The sequence below is a fragment of the Chiloscyllium punctatum genome, chromosome 2 (assembly GCF_047496795.1).
Source record: "Chiloscyllium punctatum isolate Juve2018m chromosome 2, sChiPun1.3, whole genome shotgun sequence".
Classification (NCBI taxonomy): Eukaryota; Metazoa; Chordata; class Chondrichthyes; order Orectolobiformes; family Hemiscylliidae; genus Chiloscyllium; species Chiloscyllium punctatum.
Window position 1 is genome coordinate 41,457,371 of NC_092740.1, and position 19,114 is coordinate 41,476,484.

Below are 19,114 nucleotides of genomic sequence, written 5' to 3' on the forward strand. Positions count from 1 at the left end.
GGTGGGGAGAGAGTAGCATAGAGTACAATTGGGTGAGTGGGGGAGGAGATGAAGGTGATAGGTCAAGGAGGAGAGGATGCAGTGGATAGGTGGAAAAGAAGATAGGCAGGTCGGACAAGTCAAGGAGACAGTAACTGAGCTGGAAGTTTGAAACTAGGATGAGGTGGGGGAAGGGGAAATGAGGAAGCTGTTGAAGTGTTCCGAGGCGGAAGATGAGGCGTTCTTCCTCCAGGCATCTGGTGGTGAGGGAGCGGCAGTGAAGGAGGCCCAGGAGCTCCATGTCCTCGGCAGAGTGGGAGGGGGAGTTGAAATGTTCGGCCACAGGGCGGTTTGGTTGATTGGTGCGGGTGTCTCGGAGATGTTCTCTAAAGCGCTCTGCTAGGAGGCGCTCAGTCTCCCCAATGTAGAGGAGACCACATCGGGAGCAACGGATACAATAAATGATATTGGTGGATGTGCAGGTGAAACTTTGATGGATGTGGAAGGCTCCTTTAGGGCCTTGGATAGAGGTGAGGGAGGAGGTGTGGGCACAGGTTTTACAGTTCCTGCGGTGGCAGGGGAAAGTGCCAGAATGGGAGGGTGGGTCGTAGGGGGGGTGTGGACCTGACCAGGTAGTCACGGAGGGAACGGTCTTTGCAGAAGGCGGAAAGGGGTGGGGAGGGAAATATATCCCTGGTGGTGGGGTCTTTTTGGAGGTGGCGGAAATGTCGGTGGATGATTTGGTTGATGCGAAGGTTTGTAGGGTGGGAGGTGAGCACCAGGGGCGTTCTGTCCTTGTTACGGTTGGAGGGGTGGGGTCTGAGGGCAGAGGTGCGGGATGTGGACGAGATGCGTTGGAGGGCATCTTTAACCACGTGGGAAGGGAAATTGCTGTCTGTAAAGAAGGAGGCCATCTGGTGTGTCCTATGGTGGAACTGGTCCTCCTGGGAGCAGATACGGCGGAGGCGGAGAAATTGGGAATACGGGATGGCATTTTTGCAAGAGATAGGGTGGGAAGAGGTGTAATCCAGGTAGCTATGGGAGTCAGTGGGTTTGTAAAAAATGTCAGTGTCAAGTCGGTCGTCACTAATGGAGATGGAGAGGTCCAGGAAGGGGAGCGAGGTGTCAGAGATAGTCCAGGTAAATTTAAGGTCAGGGTGGAATGTGTTGGTGAAGTTGATGAATTGCTCAACCTCCTCGCGGGAGCACGAGGTGGCGACAATGCAGTCATCAATGTAGCGGAGGAAGAGGTGGGGAGTGGTGCCGGTGTAATTACAGAAGATCAACTGTTCTACATAACCAACAAAGAGACAGGCATAGCTGGGGCCCATACGTGTGCCCATGGCTACGCCTTTGGTCTGGAGGAAGTGGGAGAATTCAAAGGAGAAATTGTTAAGGGTGAGGACCAGTTCGGCCAAACGAATGAGAGTGTCTGTGGAAGGGTACTGTTGGGGACGTCTGGAGAGGAAAAAATGGAGGGCTTGGAGGCCCTGGTCATGGCGAATGGAGGTGTAGAGGGTTGGATATCCATGAGGAGGAAGAAGGAGGCTTACATAAGGTTGAGGAAACAAGGTTCAGACAGAGTGTTGGAGGGATACAGGATAGCCAGGGGGAGCTGAAGAAAGGGATTAGGAGAGCTAAGAGAGGGCATGAAAAATCTTTGACGTAGGATCAAGGATAACCTTTTATGGGTATGTGAGAAACAAGAGAATGACGAGAACGAGGGTAGGTCCGATCAAGGACAGTAGTGAGAGACTGTGTATTGAGTTGGAAGAGATAGGAGAGGCCTTGAATGAGTACTTTTCTTCAGTATTTACAAATGAGAGGGACCGTATTGTTGAATAGGAGAGTATGAAACGGACTGGTAAGCTAGAGGAGATACTTGTTAGGAAGGAAGATGTGTTGGGCATTTTGAAAAACTTGAGGATAGACAAGTCTCCTGGGCCTGATGGGATATATCCTAGGATTATGTGGGAAGCAAGAGAGGAAATTGCAGGATTGTTGGCAATGATCTTTTCGTCTTCACTGTCAATGGGGGTGGTGCCAGGGGACTGGAGAGTGGCGAATGTTGTGCCCCTGTTCAAAAAAGGGAATAGGGATAACCGCGGGAATTATAGGCCAGTTAGTCTTTCTTCGGTGGTAGGAAAAGTAATGGAAAGGGTACTGAAGGATAGGATTTATCAGGATCTGGAAAGACACTGCTTGATTAGGGACAGCCAGCATGGATTTGAGAGGGGTAGGTCTTGCCTTACAAGTCTTATTGAATTCTTTGAGGAGGTGACCAAGCATGTGGATGAGGATAGAATAGTGGATGTAGTGTACATGGATTTTAGTAAGGCATTTGATAAGGTTCCCCATGGTAGGCTTATGCGGAAAGTCAGGAGGCATGGGATAGTGGGAAGTTTGGCCAGTTGGATAGAGAACTGGCTAACCGGTTGAAGTCAGAGAGTGGTGTAGATGGTAAATATTCAGCCTGGAGCCCAGTTACAAGTGGAGTTCCGCAGGGATCAGTTCTGGGTCCTCTGCTGTTCGTAATTTTTATTAATAACTTGGAAGAGGGAGTCAAAGGGTGGGTCAATAAATTTGCAGACGATACAAAGATTGGTGGAGTTGTGGATAGTGAGGAGGGCTGTTGTCGGCTGCAAAGGGACTTAGATATGATGCAGAGCTGGGCTGAGGAGTGGCAGATGGAGTTCAACCCTGTCAAGTGTGAGGTTGTCCATTTTGGAAGGACAAATAAGTGCAGAATACAGGGTTAATGGTAGGGTTCTTAGTAAGGTGGAGGAGCAGAGGGATCTTGGGGTCTATGTTCATAGATCTTTGAAAGTTGCCACTCAGGTGGATAGAGCTTGTAAGAAGGCCTATGGTGTATTAGCGTTCATTAGCAGAGGGATTGAATTCAAGAGTCGTGAGGTGATGTTGCAGCTGTATAGGACTTTAGTTAGGCCACATTTGGAGTACTGTGTGCAGTTCTGCTCGCCTCACTTTAGGAAAAATGTGGAAGCTTTGGAGAGGGTGCAGAGGAGATTTACCAGGATGTTGCCTGGAATGGAGAATGGGTTGTACGAGGATAGGTTGAGAGTGCTAGGCCTTTTCTCATTGGAACGGCGAAGGATGAGGGGTAACTTGATAGAGGTTTATAAGATGATCAGGGAAAAGATAGAGTAGACAGTCAGAGACTTTTTCCCCGGGTACAACAGAGTGTTACAAGGAGACATAAATTTAAGGTGAAGGGTGGAAGGTATAGGGGGGATGTCAGGGGTAGGTTCTTTACCCAGAGAGTGGTGGGGGCATGGAATGCGCTGCCTGTGGGAGTGGCAGAGTCAGAATCATTGGTGTCCTTTAACCGGTAATTGGATAGGTACATGGATAGGTGCTTAAGCTAGGACAAATGTTCGGCACAACATCGTGGGTCGAAGGGCCTGTTCTATGTTGTATTGTTCTATGTTCTATTGCTGCAGGTCTAGAATTAGGTGATTGGTGAGCAGCATGATTGGTAATAATTGATGATTATCATAGTGACTTACTAAGACTAGCTCAGTTTCAGATTTGTTAATTCAATTCAGCTGCCATTGAATCTATGTTCCCATATTATTCACCCAATTACTATCCTGGTGACAGTGCCACTGACTCCCTTTAAAGTACAGAGCATCTTGTATGTGGTGTGCACTTATTTCATACTTTTGCATGAATATAATTAACATCAGAAACATTTATTTTTGCAACTGAAAACATGGAGTTAAAGAACTTTGAATTGATTTTTCCCACTTATTTTGCCTTTAAAGTAGAATTTATATGTAGTTCCAGGGTATCTATTTACATGTGAAAAGGTTAAATATCTTGGAAACTTGACTCGAATTATTATGATCACCACATAGCTCAAAAAATTAAAATGCTTCAGTTCTTTGAATTATGATGCAGTAGCCTTTACCATTTTGAACTTAACATTTTACATTTGCATAGTCTTTGATAAAAAGTCAGCCACCTGCCTTCCTACCTTTCCCTTCCTCCTCCCCCTTGAAGGTCTTAACATAGTAGCTCTGCTTTCAGTTCAATTTCTAATATTTTATGGAAGGAAGAGTCATGTCTCATTTTTAGGTGAAGATAACTTTTTAAAGATAAAGATTTTCTTTTCTAATTACACCTTCAGCTTTTTTTTAGCCTTAAGAAAGAATTGGCAGTCTTGCATTTGTCCTGAAGAGAGCAACATGTCTGCCTTTTTAGAAACATTCAAGCTCTGAACTACCAAGTGAAAGAAAGAATCCTGCATTTTCTAAATGAAAGGCTTTATATTTTTGCAAGGTCAAAGCCGCTTGACCTCCTCTGGCAAACAACTGTATTTACTAATTCTTATGAACCCAGTGTCATTTTGATCTCTGATGATTAATTTGGAATATAATCATTACGTATGTAAAGACCACACTTGCAAAGTATCCTAAATTGACCTTGAATAAGCACAAGTGTGCGCTATTGTTCTACTGTAGTGTGTTTGCAAATGTTGCTGCCTGTTGACTAGTTTGCTGTGTATTTTGCTTCTGAGATTAGTCGTTGAGAAGACCATCATATCTGCTGGGTTTGAAACTTAAGGAATAAGAACAAATTACTGCAGATGCTGGAATCTGTACTGAAAACAACAAAAGCTGGAGAGCAAGCTAATGTTTCAAGTCTAGATAACTCTTCGTCAGAGCTCTGCATTGTAAGGGAATAACATAGTATGTAATTGATAAATATTTCATTGTGGCTATCAGTAATATATTACTGTATATATTGGTAGATAAAGAACATAATAAACCAGAAGTCACTGGAATGCCTAGCAACGAGGAATGTTGTATCTTTCTGACATGTTTATATGTATGATTTTTCAAAAAGTGCAGCCCTATGAATGATCAACTGTATTATCTAAATATCCACTATAGCTCTGGTAGTGCTCGTGGGTGAATCCCAGGGTCTTGAGCATAAAATATAGTTTGACTTTACCAGTCTAACACTTGGGAGTCTTTTGGAGATCTGTTTCATTAAACTGAAATTCCATCTGCACCCTCAGGTGGGCTTAGATATTTAATTTCAGGGAAGTTTTCTGGGCAATATTTATCCCTCAATCAACATCATTAAAGCATATTATCAGATTTTCATTGTGTAGTTTGTGTGACCATGCTGTCTGAAATTGGCTGTCATACCACTCAATATATTGATTATCTTTAAAAATAATGTATTAGCTGTAAAGCACTTCGGTTTACCTTGAAGTTGCGAAACGAAAACTATAAATTTAAATCATTTTTCAAGAGTTTTATTAAAGTGAGCATTGGGTGAAATCTGATTATTAGCTCCTGGATAATATTTATTTCTCAATCAACATCATTGAAACATATTACTTGTTCACTTTGTACTATTTGTGGAACTTCACTCTATACAATTTGGATACTGTGTTCCCTCCATTACACAACATTACATTTCAGAATTGTCTAAAAGACAGTTTGTGATGTGCTGAGGTTGCAAAAAATGCTATGTAAATGAAAATCTTTTATTGACAAAACTGCTTTCTTTGCCTAAATCATTAGTTGCTAGTGGAAAAATTGACTGATACTGAAACCCCGAATCACAGTTTGTATATTTTGTTTTAAAGCTTGAAACTTATTTTATCTTTGGTGGCATTATTATGCATTAGTGACATTGAAGTTAAAGCGCTTTAAGTCAATAATTATTCTTTCTTTAGGGATCGACCCCTCTACCTTTGCATACAGGCACAGACGCAGAAGAGTGTGGACAGTAAGACCTGTTGAAATTGCTACATCTAATTTCACTGATTAAGATTCAGTCATTTTTGTATTATCTGGGTGCTAATTATAGTTTTTATACTTTGTCATAATTGTTAAACCTACAGAACATTGGATGCTATCTGATGAATAATAGACTGTGGCCCAGATCTTCTGTTCTCTGGCTAGTCACGGACTAGACGTACACTGAAAGATGTGCATCGGGACTTTTTGGGAGTGCTCACACACTGATTATGTGGAAATTGCTTTGGAAGTTTACATTTTCGATGGGCATTAACCCCCAAAAAGTCCACAAATCTGATTGAGTCTGAGACTTCGGAGGATTGTAACTCAGCTTTATGGTTAGCCAGCAAATGTCAGAGGAATTTGAGCCTGCTGTTGGCAAACTATGAAATTTAACCCCAACTCCAAACTGGACACCCTTTTCCCCAATCGCTTCCATGCCACTCCCCTGGTGAACCCCCCCCATCCTCTCACTTTCTGTGTCACATGTACTCTGTCACTCACTTATCACTTGATATCCCTCACCCACCTATTTTTGCACTTAACTTCTTGCATTAGTTGTCAGAGTGGCTTTGGAACCTTTAAATGATTACTTACTGGCTACCCTCCCCATAAAAAGGGGACTCATCATGGCCTCCTGCGCTCATCAGCGCTGAGTGGATTTCTAGCTGGTTTCCTACAATGGAGGACAGACCAGATTCTGAATGCTGTTGTAATGGTCACTGACAGGTAAGTGAGCAATCTTTAATAAGATTACTGTCAGTCAGGTGTATTCTGATGGTAATTGGAAGATCTGGGTCTATCTTGTATCTAGTAAGTAGATTATTTCTGTTGATCTTAAGAAATGTATATTGTAAGCTAATTTGTAACTGGTTATTCTCCCCTCTAATTTTTCCTTGTATGAAGTTATTAAGTAGGATGTGATTCCATGGGGTCAGTCGCCACCATGTACCTTGCACAAATGATTGTTTTTATATAACCCTGACCATGAGTATCAGTGGGCCATTTCCAAGAGGTCATAAAGACTAGTCCTAATTCTCTGTGTACATGCATTACACTCTCTGGAGTACCGTTTACAGCTGATTTTCTACTTTACCTTGTTAAAGCAGTGGTTCTCGTGCTAGTTTTGTGTCCACGTCATTTTTGTTTTGCCTGGCCCCTGACTTTACCGCCATTGTCTGGCTGACTTAATACAGAAAGGGGCTAAATCTGTATTTGGATCACCTATTCATTACATAGGTCTGTGGTGGAAGGACTGTACCTATCTTTTAACATCTCGTATTAATTCAATTAAAATGAAATAGAACTGCATGTCGGACTAATGAGTAATGAAATACTGGTTTTAAATCTTGGAAAAAGACTGAATTGTTCATTTTAATGCAGAACCAATGAGATATTAAAATTTGGGAAGCAAAGTAGATATTTTAATTATGTGAACTTGTCGACTTAGGTGTTTCTGAGATGTTAGAAGATGTCACAACTGTCAAGATAATTTGAGCAGGAACCTGGTTTTGAACATAATGTATAAATTATTTAAATTTGTTAATATAGAGTTATAAATTTATTGTAGGAATTGCACTTTCATTCAAATTTTTATCTTGCAGACCTGCTGATCAGTTTCTGTTATGTTTTGTTTAGCAGGTCATTGTTGAGTTTGATTTTTTAAAAAAGTCCTACTGGTGGTGTTAATGAAGTAGATTGTATAGTAACCTTTACAGACATGTTGAGATCACTTTGAAGCGTTTTTAGGTGTTTTGTTTTACTTGCAGTTATTTTGCTATAATAAACCTTCCATTCCAAGAAAACAATGTGCAACAAGTACAGCTGATTTGTTTTCATCTCAGGGGCTGTAAACAGGATCAAAGAGATTATTGGTGAAGCATTAGCAAAAGAAGCCATCAAACAGCCACTTCCACCTGTAGTGACATCTACTGCAAGGAGTAGTCCTATGGCTGCACACAATTCTCCATACAACTCTTTGCCCCAGTTACAACCAGGGGTATGTATGGTTTAGGCTAAACAGAATGTTGGTTCGCAGTTGTGTTGGTTAATCTTAGTTACAGAAGCATTTGTAAATGAAGTTACACATTGCAGACTTGGGATAAATATTCAATAAAAATATAAAATTACAATCTAGTAATTTAATTTTAATAGCTTTATCCTGATCTGACTGTGCTGATTAATAACTGTAATAGTACTCTATTTCCAGATTTACAAAAGACAATAATCTGTTAAATTGGGCACTATTTAAAGCATATTTTTGCTAAATGGTTGATGCCCATAATGTCATTGAATTGGAGAACAAATGGTTCAGCCTCATTTAATAGGGATTTTAAAATTAGACCTGGTAGGATTCCAGTCAGACCTGTTTACTTGCCTTCTGCCTGGCTGAAGCTGTAAGCGTTCTGTCTTTGCATCTTTGTGTTCACACAAACATGAAGCTCTATCTTAAAATTTAAAATTTCATATTTAGAGACTATTGTCTTAATTCAGATGTTTAAAGTTCAGATAGGTTTAAAGCATGAGCATAGCAGAATTCCTGAGCACTTCCAGGTTTGCTGTGACACTGAACTGTGACTCAGCAATCCCATGTACGTTCCCCTGACTATTTTTAGTTGCTGCATAGTCTGTTGAGGTCTTAACTCTAGGTGTGGCAAAGTTGGTATCTGTGTGAAATTCAACTTTCGGTGTATTGACAATAAGTGATCACTATAAATCTGCCCTTTATCAGGAATTAAATGTGTATTTTTGGTCAATTTTTTAAAAAAATGTGTTCTCTAAGACCATTGGTCTTATATAGTGAAAAAAAATCTTTTGTTGTGTCTAGAAAGTGCCTGCAAACAATCTGATGAAAAGCAGAATTGCCATTGTCTTGAAACACGAAAATCTGGCACGTATTTCAATAACAACAGCTTTTCTCACACTTTTCATTCAATAAAAGCTTCCCATGGCACAAGACAGGTGAATTCTAAAACCAGATATGAAACAGTCATATAAGATAATTTTAGGTCACATGACCAAAAGCATGGTCCAATAGGTAAGTGTTATGGATTATCTGATTAATGTTAATGCAAATTACTATGAATCATACGTTAAAAGTTTTGCTTTTATACATTATACACAATACAAGAAAAGAGAGCACATTTGAAATTAATTCAGCAATCAAATAATTCAATTAAATTCTAAAAGCAATCTAATTTCAAATCAACAGTTAAGTTTTCCATTTTAACCCTGTTTTTAATTGTGTCTTTGAGAGAGCAGTTTGCATTGGTGTGAGTGCCTTTCTTATTTGACTTTGTTTTGGACTGTGGTGTTCAACTCCTTCCTTGTCTGCCACTTTGCTCCTTATGATCCGAGCAAACCACAAAATGAAATGTTGAATTGGTGACAATAAACTTATTCAATAGAAAACTTAATATACTGGAAATGTTTAGCAAGTAAAGGAGCATCTTTGGGTACACAACAAAAGTTTCTGGCTGATGACTTTTTGATGGAACTGGGGGTATGTTGAGATTAAACAGTTTATAAGCAAGCGCAGAGCTCAAAGACGGAGGTTGGGAAGAAAAGTAGTGATGAAAACAGTAAGAGCTTCTTATTGGATGGAGCGCAATGTGCATCTTATATCACAAAAGATACGAAGATGTAAGACAACAAAGGGTGACAATGGAACAATAAAGGCCTCGAATAGGTATACATATTTTACATTTCAACAGGTAAACTTTTTCCCAGAATCTGCTGTCTGAAAAAATGTGAACAGTGGTTATAATCTAAAGTTGTTGAAATGAGAATCTTATCTGATAGGTTGTAAAGTGCCTGATTGAGAAATGAGGTGTAGTTTCTCTGGCTGTTGTTGAAATAATGAGGATGGAAATTAAACTTCAGTATCTAGTTAGTATTATTGTACAGGAAAACAACTTTAGATTTTTAGAATGGTCAACCAGGTTTGTGTGTCATATCTGAATTAGGCAATATTTTAGGTCTGTTTGACCACAAGTTGAAACAAGATTTCAGCAAATCTTTTATTGTTTTGTCAGTTTGATGTTTTATTTATTGCTTTAACTTTCTGTCTTTATTTGTTGCTGTTTGTGCTTGTGTAATTCCAACAAAATCCAACTAGGCAAATACAGTAATATGAAGTGTGGTTCTATGACTGCTGTTAACATCACCCTGTGACTGGCTACGAGGATGTGGGACATAAGGATCACTATTGTTGTTCTGTTAAATGCACTTTAGTTTCCTTGAAGATAGTTTTGTTTGGAATGCTATAATACGTTGTAATTTTTATAGATTCTTGCTGGACAGCTGGTTCGTGACACATTAAACACAAGCCATTGGTGACATAGTTTGACTCCCATACCTACTGAGGTATGAAGGCCCCACCTTCTCAACCTCACCTCTTGGTTGAGGTATGGTGTCCCTCAGGTTAAACTCATCAACAGTTCATCTTTCTTTAATGAGAGAATAACCTTTGATTTTCTGGGGTTATGGTGAATTTCACTTTCATTTATACAACTTCATTAAATCATAAACCTGTCAAAGGAGCATGAATATTTTAAAGTTTACAGGTTGCTATTATGGTTTCAGTTTAGTTGGCTCCTAACAAAAATTCAGTTAAATTTAAATGCTTTGTATCCATATTCAAAAGTACAGTGAATGTTAAGTATATTTATGATTGGTATAATACTGCATTCTGAAATGAATTTTTGTTTCTGTTTACAGATGCATTTTGTTCAGGACAAAATCTTTGTAGGTCTCGAGCATGCTCCTCCGAATTTCAATGCAAAAGAAAAAGTGGAAGGTCCAGGAGGGTCTTTCCTGCACCATATTCAAAATGAAACAGGAGCCAAAGTTCACCTCCGAGGTAAAGGGTCAGGGTTCATTGAACCAATGTCTGGAAGGGAGGCATTCGAACCTATGTATATTTATATCACGTAAGTCAATTTTCCACTTGAATAAAATTATTGAATAGAAAAATGGCTATTGCTACTAACTTCTGAGGGAAAATACTTTGAAATTTATCAATGATGTTGTACCTTAGCTTATTAATTTTATTAACAAAATAATATTCAGGTACTACAGAATGTTGAGGAATAATACTGATAATACTTTTATCACTGATTTGAATATAGATTGGCTGTAAATTTCTACAGAGCTCTTGAAAATTCTTGCTGAAAAACTGGTGGGAAATTAGCAGAATTCCCAGGAAATTGTAAGAATGACTACCCCCCCCCCCCTACCTTTTTGCACCCCTTTCACAGCAGCCACTATTAAATCCGATTGGTGGTGTCTTCATGTTACTCCTAAACCTGGTGTTTAAACCTGGAAGCTTCCTGATTTATTTCATCAATATAACTTCACACATATTTGTCCTAGGCCCTACCACTTTCAGCTGCTTCATCAAAGACCCTCCCTCCAGTAAAAGAAGTGGGGATGTTCACTGATGATGGCACAATATTCAGCTCCATTTGCGACTCCTGAGATACTGTATAAGTGAGTGTCTATATGAAACAAGACCTGGCCCACATCTAGACTTAGGCTGATGAGTGGCAAGAAATATTCATGCCAACAGCAATGACTGTATCCAACAAAGGAGAACCTAAATATCACTCCCTTGTGTTCATTGGCACTACCGCCCCCTATCAACACCCTGAGGATTACCACTGATCAGAAAATGAACTTGACCAAACATATAAGTAATTCGGTTACACCAGCACGTCAGAGGTTGGGGATTCTGCAGCGAATTACTTCCTGTCCACCATCTATAAGCCCCAAGTCAGGAGGGAAAGCGGCAATGGCCTAGTGATATTATCTTTATACTATTAATCCAGAAACTTAACCAATGTTCTGGGGACCCGGATTCGAATCTCACTCTGGCAGTTGGTGGCATTTGAATTCAAAAAATAATTTTGAAAAATCTGAAATTAAGTATCTACTTATGACTCGAATCCATTGTTGATTGTTGGAAAAACTCATCTGGCTCACTAACATCCTTCAGGGAAGGAAATCTGCCACCCTCACATGGTCTGGTCTACCTGTGACTCCAGACCTATCGCAGTGTGGTTGACTCTGAAATGGCCCAGCAAGCCACTCAGTTGTATCAATGGCTATGAAGTCTCAACAAAGAAATGAAACTGGATGGAGCACCTGGCATTGACCTAGGCACCAGAAAAGGCAAAGGCACAGTTCTCCTACAAACACTTCAGGGCTAGTGTTACAATTGGGAGAGCTCAAGCAACAGCCTGACATAGTCATACTCGTGAAATCATATCTTGCAGGCAGTGTTCCAGATATCTCCATCACTATCCCATTGTCAGGACATATCCAGCAGAAATTGTGGCATAGTGACATACATTCAGGAGGGAGTTACCTTCAGAATCTTCAGCATTGATTCCAGACTCTAAAGTCTTATGACTTCAGGTTAAATATGGGAAAAGAAACCTTGCTGCTTACGTTGTAACCGCCTCCCTAGGCTGATGAACCATTACTGCCCCATGTTGAATTACATTTGGAGGAAGCATTGAGTGTGCAAAATGTACTCTGGAGGATTTCACTGTCCACCACCAAGTGTGGCTTGGCAGCAGCACTGCTGATTAGAACTGAATGGTTCCTAAAAGACATTGCTGTTAGACTTGGTGTGTGGCAGGTGGTGAAGGAAAAACATACTTGACTGTATTCTTACCAATATGCAGACTGCAGATGCATCTGTCCAAGACAGTGTTGTTAAGACTGACCACTGCACAGCCCTTGTAGAGATGAAGTCTTCACATTGAGACACCCTCCATTGTACTGTGTGGCATTATCACCATGCTAAATAAGAGAGACTTTGAACAGGTCTTGCAACTCAAGACAGACCATTAATGAAATGCTGTGTCCCATTAGCAGGATTGAATTCCACAATCTGCAACCTCATGGCCTGGCATATCCCCTGCTCAACCATTACTATCAACCTGGCATCTTCAGCTGCTTCATCAATGACCTTCCCTCCATCATAAGGTCAGAAGTGTACACGTTCACAGGTGATTGCACAGCTTTCAGCACCATTCATTACTCCTCAGATACGAAAGCAGTCCATGTTCAACTGCAACAAAATCCGGACCATAACCACTCTTGGGCTGACAAGTGGCTAGTAATATTCATACCACATAAATGTCAGGTAATGATCATCTACAATAAGAGACAATTTAATTGCTGGCTTTTAGCCTTCAATGGCGTTACCACCTTTGAATCCCCACTGTCAACATTCTGCGGGTTACAATTGACCAGAAACTCAACATGACTCACCACATAAACACAGCGGCTACAAGAGCAAGTCAGAGACTAGGAATACTGTGGCGAGTAACTCATTTCCTGACTCCCTTAAACCTGTCTACCATTTACAGGGCGCAAGTCAGGAGTGTGTTGGAATGCTCCCTACTTTCCTAGATGAGCTCCAGCAAGACTGAAGAAGCTTAACACCATCCAGGCCTACTTTATTTGGCATCCACTCTTTCAATCATCTGTGCTCAGTAGGACCAGTATGAACTGGGGATGAGGCAATAACCTAGTGGTATTATCGCTAGACTACTAATCCAGAAACACAATTTTCTGGGACCTGGGTTCAAATACCACCATGGCAGATGGTGGAATTTAAATTCAATAAAGAATCTGGATTAAAGAGTCTAATGATGACCATGAAATCATTGTCAATTGACATCAATAATGCATCTGGTTCACTAATGTTCTTTAGGGATGGAGATCTGTTGTCCTTACCTGGTCTGGACTACATGTGACTCCAGAGCCACAGCAACGTTGTTGACTCTAAACTGCCCTCTGGACAATTAGGGATAGGCAATAAATACTGGTCTAGACAGAGATGCCTACATCCCATAAGTGAATAAAAAAAGCTGTCTACAAGATGTACTGCAGAAATACACCAAAGATTCTTTAGCGCCTTCCAAATTCACGACTGCCTCAATCTAGAAGGACATTTGCAAGCGATACATGGAAACACCTGCAGCGATACATGGAAACACAAGCCACTCAGCATCCTGACTTGGAAATATATTGCCATTCTTTCAGTGTTGCTGGGTCAAAATCCTGGCATTCCCTCCCTAAGGGTATTCTGGGTCAACTTATAACATGTACACTGCAATGGTTCAAGAAGAAGCTCATCGTCACCTCCTTTAAGCTAACTAGGGACAGGCGATAAATGCTGGCAAGCTAGTGCTGCCCACGTCTCATGACTGAATTAATGCATTGAAAAAACCATGACAAAGCTGTCTGATTGACTGACAAACCACTGATCATCATCAACATTCACTCTGGGAGTTACCGGTGTTGGACTGGGGTATAGAAAGTTAAAAATCACACAACAACAGCAAGTTATAGTCCAACAGGTTTATTTGGAAGCACTAGCTTTCAGAGTACTGCTCCTTCATCAGCTAGTTGTGGAGAATAAGATTGGAAGACACAGAATTTATAGTAAAAGTTTACAGTGTGATGCAACTGAAATTATATATTGAAATAATATTTTCAATATATAATTTCAGTTGCATCACACTGTAAACATTTGCTATAAATTGTGTCTTACAATCTTAGTCTCCACAATCACCTGATGAAGGAGCAATGCTCCGAAAGCTAGTGCTTCCAAATAAACCTGTTGGACTATAACCTGTTGTTGTGTGATTTTTAATATTCACTCTCTTTACCTCCTAAGTTGCACGGTGTGGCACTTTGTACTGTCTACAAGATGCACTGCAGTAGCTTACCAAGGCTCCTTTGACTGCATCTCCTGAACTTAATACCTTTCCCACCTTGGAAGACAGGCAGCAGATACATGGGTGTACCAATAGTTTTGCTTTAAATGTCTTTTTGTATTAATTTGCAAGACTTTGGGTCTCGACGTCTGAGTCGGAACTATATTGCTCTTCTTTGCTGTCAGTGGGTCAGCAACTTATTACCTGACATCACTGTGGGTGTTCCTGAAACCCAAGAAATGCAATGGTGCAGGAAAGCAGCTCACAGCTACCTTCTCGATGACAATAATAAATAAATAAATGTAGGCCTTTCCAGTGTTGCCCTTATCCTGAGAGTGAATAAGACAATTACAGTCCTTTGGGTGAGAGGTTGAATTGATGTTTCATTTGCTCATTTAGGTGAATGTAAAAGATGACCAGACCTGTTTAATTAAAAGCAAACAGTCTTCCATGTAGCTTGGCCAGCATTCATGCTGCATTTAATACCATCTAATTGTCATTTATCTTACTGACTTTTGTGTTTTTGTGGGTGTTGCTAGCAAGGCTAATGCTTCTTGCCCATATCTAACTACCCTTAAACTGAGTGGCTTGCTAGGCTATTTCAGAGGGCAACTAAAAGTCAACCACATTATTGTGGTCCTGGAGTGGCATGTGGAAGCCAAGCCAGGCAAAGACAGCAGATTTCCTTCCCTCTAGGACGTTAATGAAGCTGATGAGATCTTACAGCAATCAGTAATAGTTTAATAGTTGTCATTACTGCTACTAGCTTTTAATTCTAGTTTTATTAATTTAATTTTAAATTGTATCACCTGTCCTGATGGGCTTTGAACTGTTATATTGTACTGTAGCTGCCAGATTTCTCTGCTGAAATTGTAAGCTCAAACTTGAAAATTAATATTCAATAATCTTGATATATGTTACTCTATTTGTTGCCAAATTTGTTTTTATTTTTGCAGTCATCCTAAACCAGAAGGTTTGGCGTCAGCAAAAACACTTTGTGAAAACTTGCTTCAGACAGTGAGTAAACCTTGTAATTTTTAGTACCAAGATGAGAAAAACAAAACCTCTTGAGTGACTTTGGAACTCTGCATCAGAAGGCTGTCAAAACAGGGCCATTAATTATTTTCAAGGCAGAGGTAGGTAGATTCTTGTTAGGCAAGGAAATCAAAGGATATTTGGGATAGATGGGACTCGGAAATTTGGAACCTAAAGAGATCACTCGTGATCTCATTGAATAATGGAGCGCGCTTGTGGGATTGAATGGTCCATTTGTCCTATTTTGTTTGTTTTGTATATATCTGGTAATCAGATTGTCCATGACATACTGAATTGCAAGAGAAATAGTTAAGAACTTCTCAAGTAAATTTGTTGGTTGTATTTTGTTACTGGCTGATAACAGCATTGATTCAAAAATAGGTAATTTTCTTGTGGTGAAAAGGCATGAGGTTGGACAGGATACATGTTGAGTAAGTGGGTGAAACTCAGGCATGAATAAGGAATGTGTGATGATAACTTTAGCAGGAAGAACAAACATGCAGAGTTGATAAATGGAAAACAGTTGTAGAGTTCTGGGTTGTAAGGGGATCACTGTGTTTGGGTGCATGAGTCACAAAAGTTAGTATTCTGATGCAGTAAGAAAGAAAGCTCATAGAATACTATCCAGATTATGAAAGGAATTGTACATAAAAGCAAGGATGTTATGCTTCAGTAATACAGGTATTGATGCATATTCATTTCATACTGTGTGCAATTTTGCTCTCATTTGAGGAAGAATGTAAATAAATTGAGCTAGTTCAGAGGAGGTTTCCCTTTTTCCCTAATCTGTCATTCATATCTGCTTTTCTGTTTATGCTACCAAACAGGATAACCTCACATTATGTTTCATCTACCATGCATTTCCCCACTCACTCAGCTTGTCCAAATTACACTGAAAATTCTCATCACAGTTCACCTCCCACAGAGCTTTGTGATATCAGCAAACCTGGAGATAGCGCATTTTATTCCATTAACAAAATAATGAATATATTTCATGAATAGTTGGCGTCCAAGCATTGATCCTTGTGGTTACTCACTAGCCAGTGGCTGCCAGCCAGGGTGGGGGAAGACCCATTTATACCTACTCTTCGTTTCCTGTCTGTCAGTGAGTTCTCTATTAGTACACAACCCCCAATCCCATGGGCTTTAATTTTACATGTTAACTTCTTAAGTAGAACCTTTTCAAAAGCCTTCTGAAAGTTCAAATAAACCACATCCACTGGGTCTCCCTTACCAACTCTACTAGTTAAATCCTCAAATGATTCCCACAGATTTATTAAGTATGATTTCCCTTTCATAAATCCATGCTGACTCTGTCTGATATTATCATTGTTTTCTGAGTGCTCTGCTGTAAAATTTCTTATAATAGAGTCCGGCATTTTCCCTATTGTCAGTGCCAGGCTAATCTGCCTTTAATTCCGTATTTTCTATCTTCATTTTTTTAAATAGTGTGTTTACAGTAGCTACCCTCCAATCTATAGGAACTGTCCCAGAGTCAATGGAGTCATAAAAGGTGACCACCAGGAGCCACTTTCTTAACTAGTGCGGGATTTAGATTATTAGGCCCTGAGGCTTTTTAGCCTTTAATTCAATTGATTGTCGCTGCACCATTTTCTTGCTGATACCAGTACTGATTTCCTTCAGTTGCTCCTTCTCACTAGGCCATGTGTTCTCCAATGCTTTTGTGATGTATTTGTGTTTGTCTTTGTAAAGACAGAACCAAAGTGTGTATTTAATGGGAGAAAGTGAGGACTGCAGATGCTGGAGACCAGAGTTGAAAAGCGTGGTGCTGGAAAAGCGCAGCAGGCTGGGCAGAATCCGAGGAGCAGGAAAATCGACGTTTCGGGCATAAGCCCTTCTTCAGGAATGAGGCTGGTGTACCAAGCGGGCTGAGATAAAAGGTGGGGGAGGGGTGCTGGGAATAAGATAGGTGGAAGGAGGTGAGGGTGATAGGCCGGAGAGGGGGTGGGGGCGGAGAGGTTGGGAAGAAGATTGCAGGTCAAGAGGGCGGTGCTGAATCCGGGAGTTGGGACAGAGATAAGGTGGGGGGAGGGGAAATGATGAAGCTGGAGAAATCTGCATTCATCCCGTGTGGTTGGAGGGTTCCTAGGCAGAAGATGAGGCACTCTTCCTCCAGGCGTCATGTGGCCAGGGTCTGGCGATGGAGGAGGCCAAGGACCTGCATGTCCTTGACGAAGTGGGAGGGGGAGTTAAAGTGTTCAGTCACGGGGCGGTTGGGTTGGTTGGTGCGGGTGTTCCCTGAAACGTTCTGCAAGTAGGCGGCCTGTCTCCCCAATGTAGAGGAGACCACATCGGGGTGCAGTGGATACAGTAAATGATGTGTGTGGAGGTGCAGGTGAATTTGCGATGGATATGGAAGAATCCATTGGGGCCTTGGAGGGAGGTGAGGGGGGAGATGTGGGTGCAAGTTTTGCACTTCTTGCAGTTGCAAGGGGAAGTGCCAAGAGTGGAGGTTGGGTTGGTGGGGGGGTGTGGACCTGACAAGGGAGTCGCAGAGGGAGTGGTCTCTCCGGAACACTGATAGGAGTGGGGAGGGAAATATATCCCTGGTGGTGGGGTCTGTTTGGCTGAACACTTTAATTCCCCCTCCCACTCCGCCAAGGACATGCAGGTCCTTGGCCTCCTCCATCGCCAGACTCTGGCCACACGATGCCTGGAGGAAGAGTGCCTCATCTTCCGCCTAGGAACCCTCCAACCACACGGGATGAATGTAGATTTCTCCAGCTTCCTCATTTCCCCTCCCTCCACGTTATCTCAGTCCCAATCCCCGGATTTAGCACCGCCTTCTTGACCTGCAATATTCTTCCCAACCTCTCCGCCCCCACCCCCTCTCCGGCCTATCATCCTCACCTCCTTCCACCTATTATATTCCCAGCACCCCTCCCCCAAACCCCCTCCTTACCTTTTATCTCAGCCCGCTTGGCACATCAGCCTCATTCCTGAAGAAGGGCTCATGCCCAAAAAGTCGATTCTCCTGCTCCTCGGATGCTGGCCGGCCTGCTGTGCTTTTCCAGCACCACACTTTTCAACTATGTATTTAATTGGTCTACTATCTCTTTATTTCACATTGTAACTTGCACTGTTTCTGACTCTAAGTGACCTATGTTTGTCTTCACCGATGTTTTGTCCTCTTTACCTACTTTTGCAATCAGTTTGTACATTTCCCACAAGCTTATCTCATAACCCCCTGCCCCACCACCATCACCACCTTAAGAAATCCCTTTATTCTCCTTTGCTGCACTCTAAACTGGTATCAATCATCAGGTCTGCAGCTATTTTTGGCTAGTGTATATGCCTTTTCTTGAATGTAATATATCCTTAATTTCCTTTGTGAGCCATCGTTGGACTATCTTTCATGTTTTATTTTCATGCCGAACAGGAATGAGCAATTGTTAAGATCCTCTGTGCACTCATTAGATGTTTGCTATTTATATCTACTGTCATCTATTTAAATATTTAACATTTCCCAATTTGCCATAGCCACCTCACGGCCCATACCATTATTGTTTCCTTTAATTAAGTTCAGGACCCTAGTCTCAGAATCAATTTTGTCTCCCTGCTCCCTAA

At 41.1% G+C, this 19,114-nt stretch overlaps 1 protein-coding gene across 2 annotated transcripts in view; it reads left to right on the forward strand.

The window, feature by feature from the left end:
* The window catches only part of LOC140453157 (KH homology domain-containing protein 4-like), a 72,713-nt gene that overhangs the window by 22,342 nt on the left and 31,257 nt on the right, over positions 1-19,114 (forward strand). For both annotated transcript variants that reach the window (XM_072547608.1, XM_072547618.1), the window contains exons 5-8: positions 5,693-5,745; positions 7,601-7,755; positions 10,476-10,687; positions 15,448-15,508. In XM_072547608.1, coding sequence (XP_072403709.1) covers positions 5,693-5,745; positions 7,601-7,755; positions 10,476-10,687; positions 15,448-15,508 — 481 coding nt within the window. The remainder of the gene's footprint in view (positions 1-5,692; positions 5,746-7,600; positions 7,756-10,475; positions 10,688-15,447; positions 15,509-19,114) is intronic.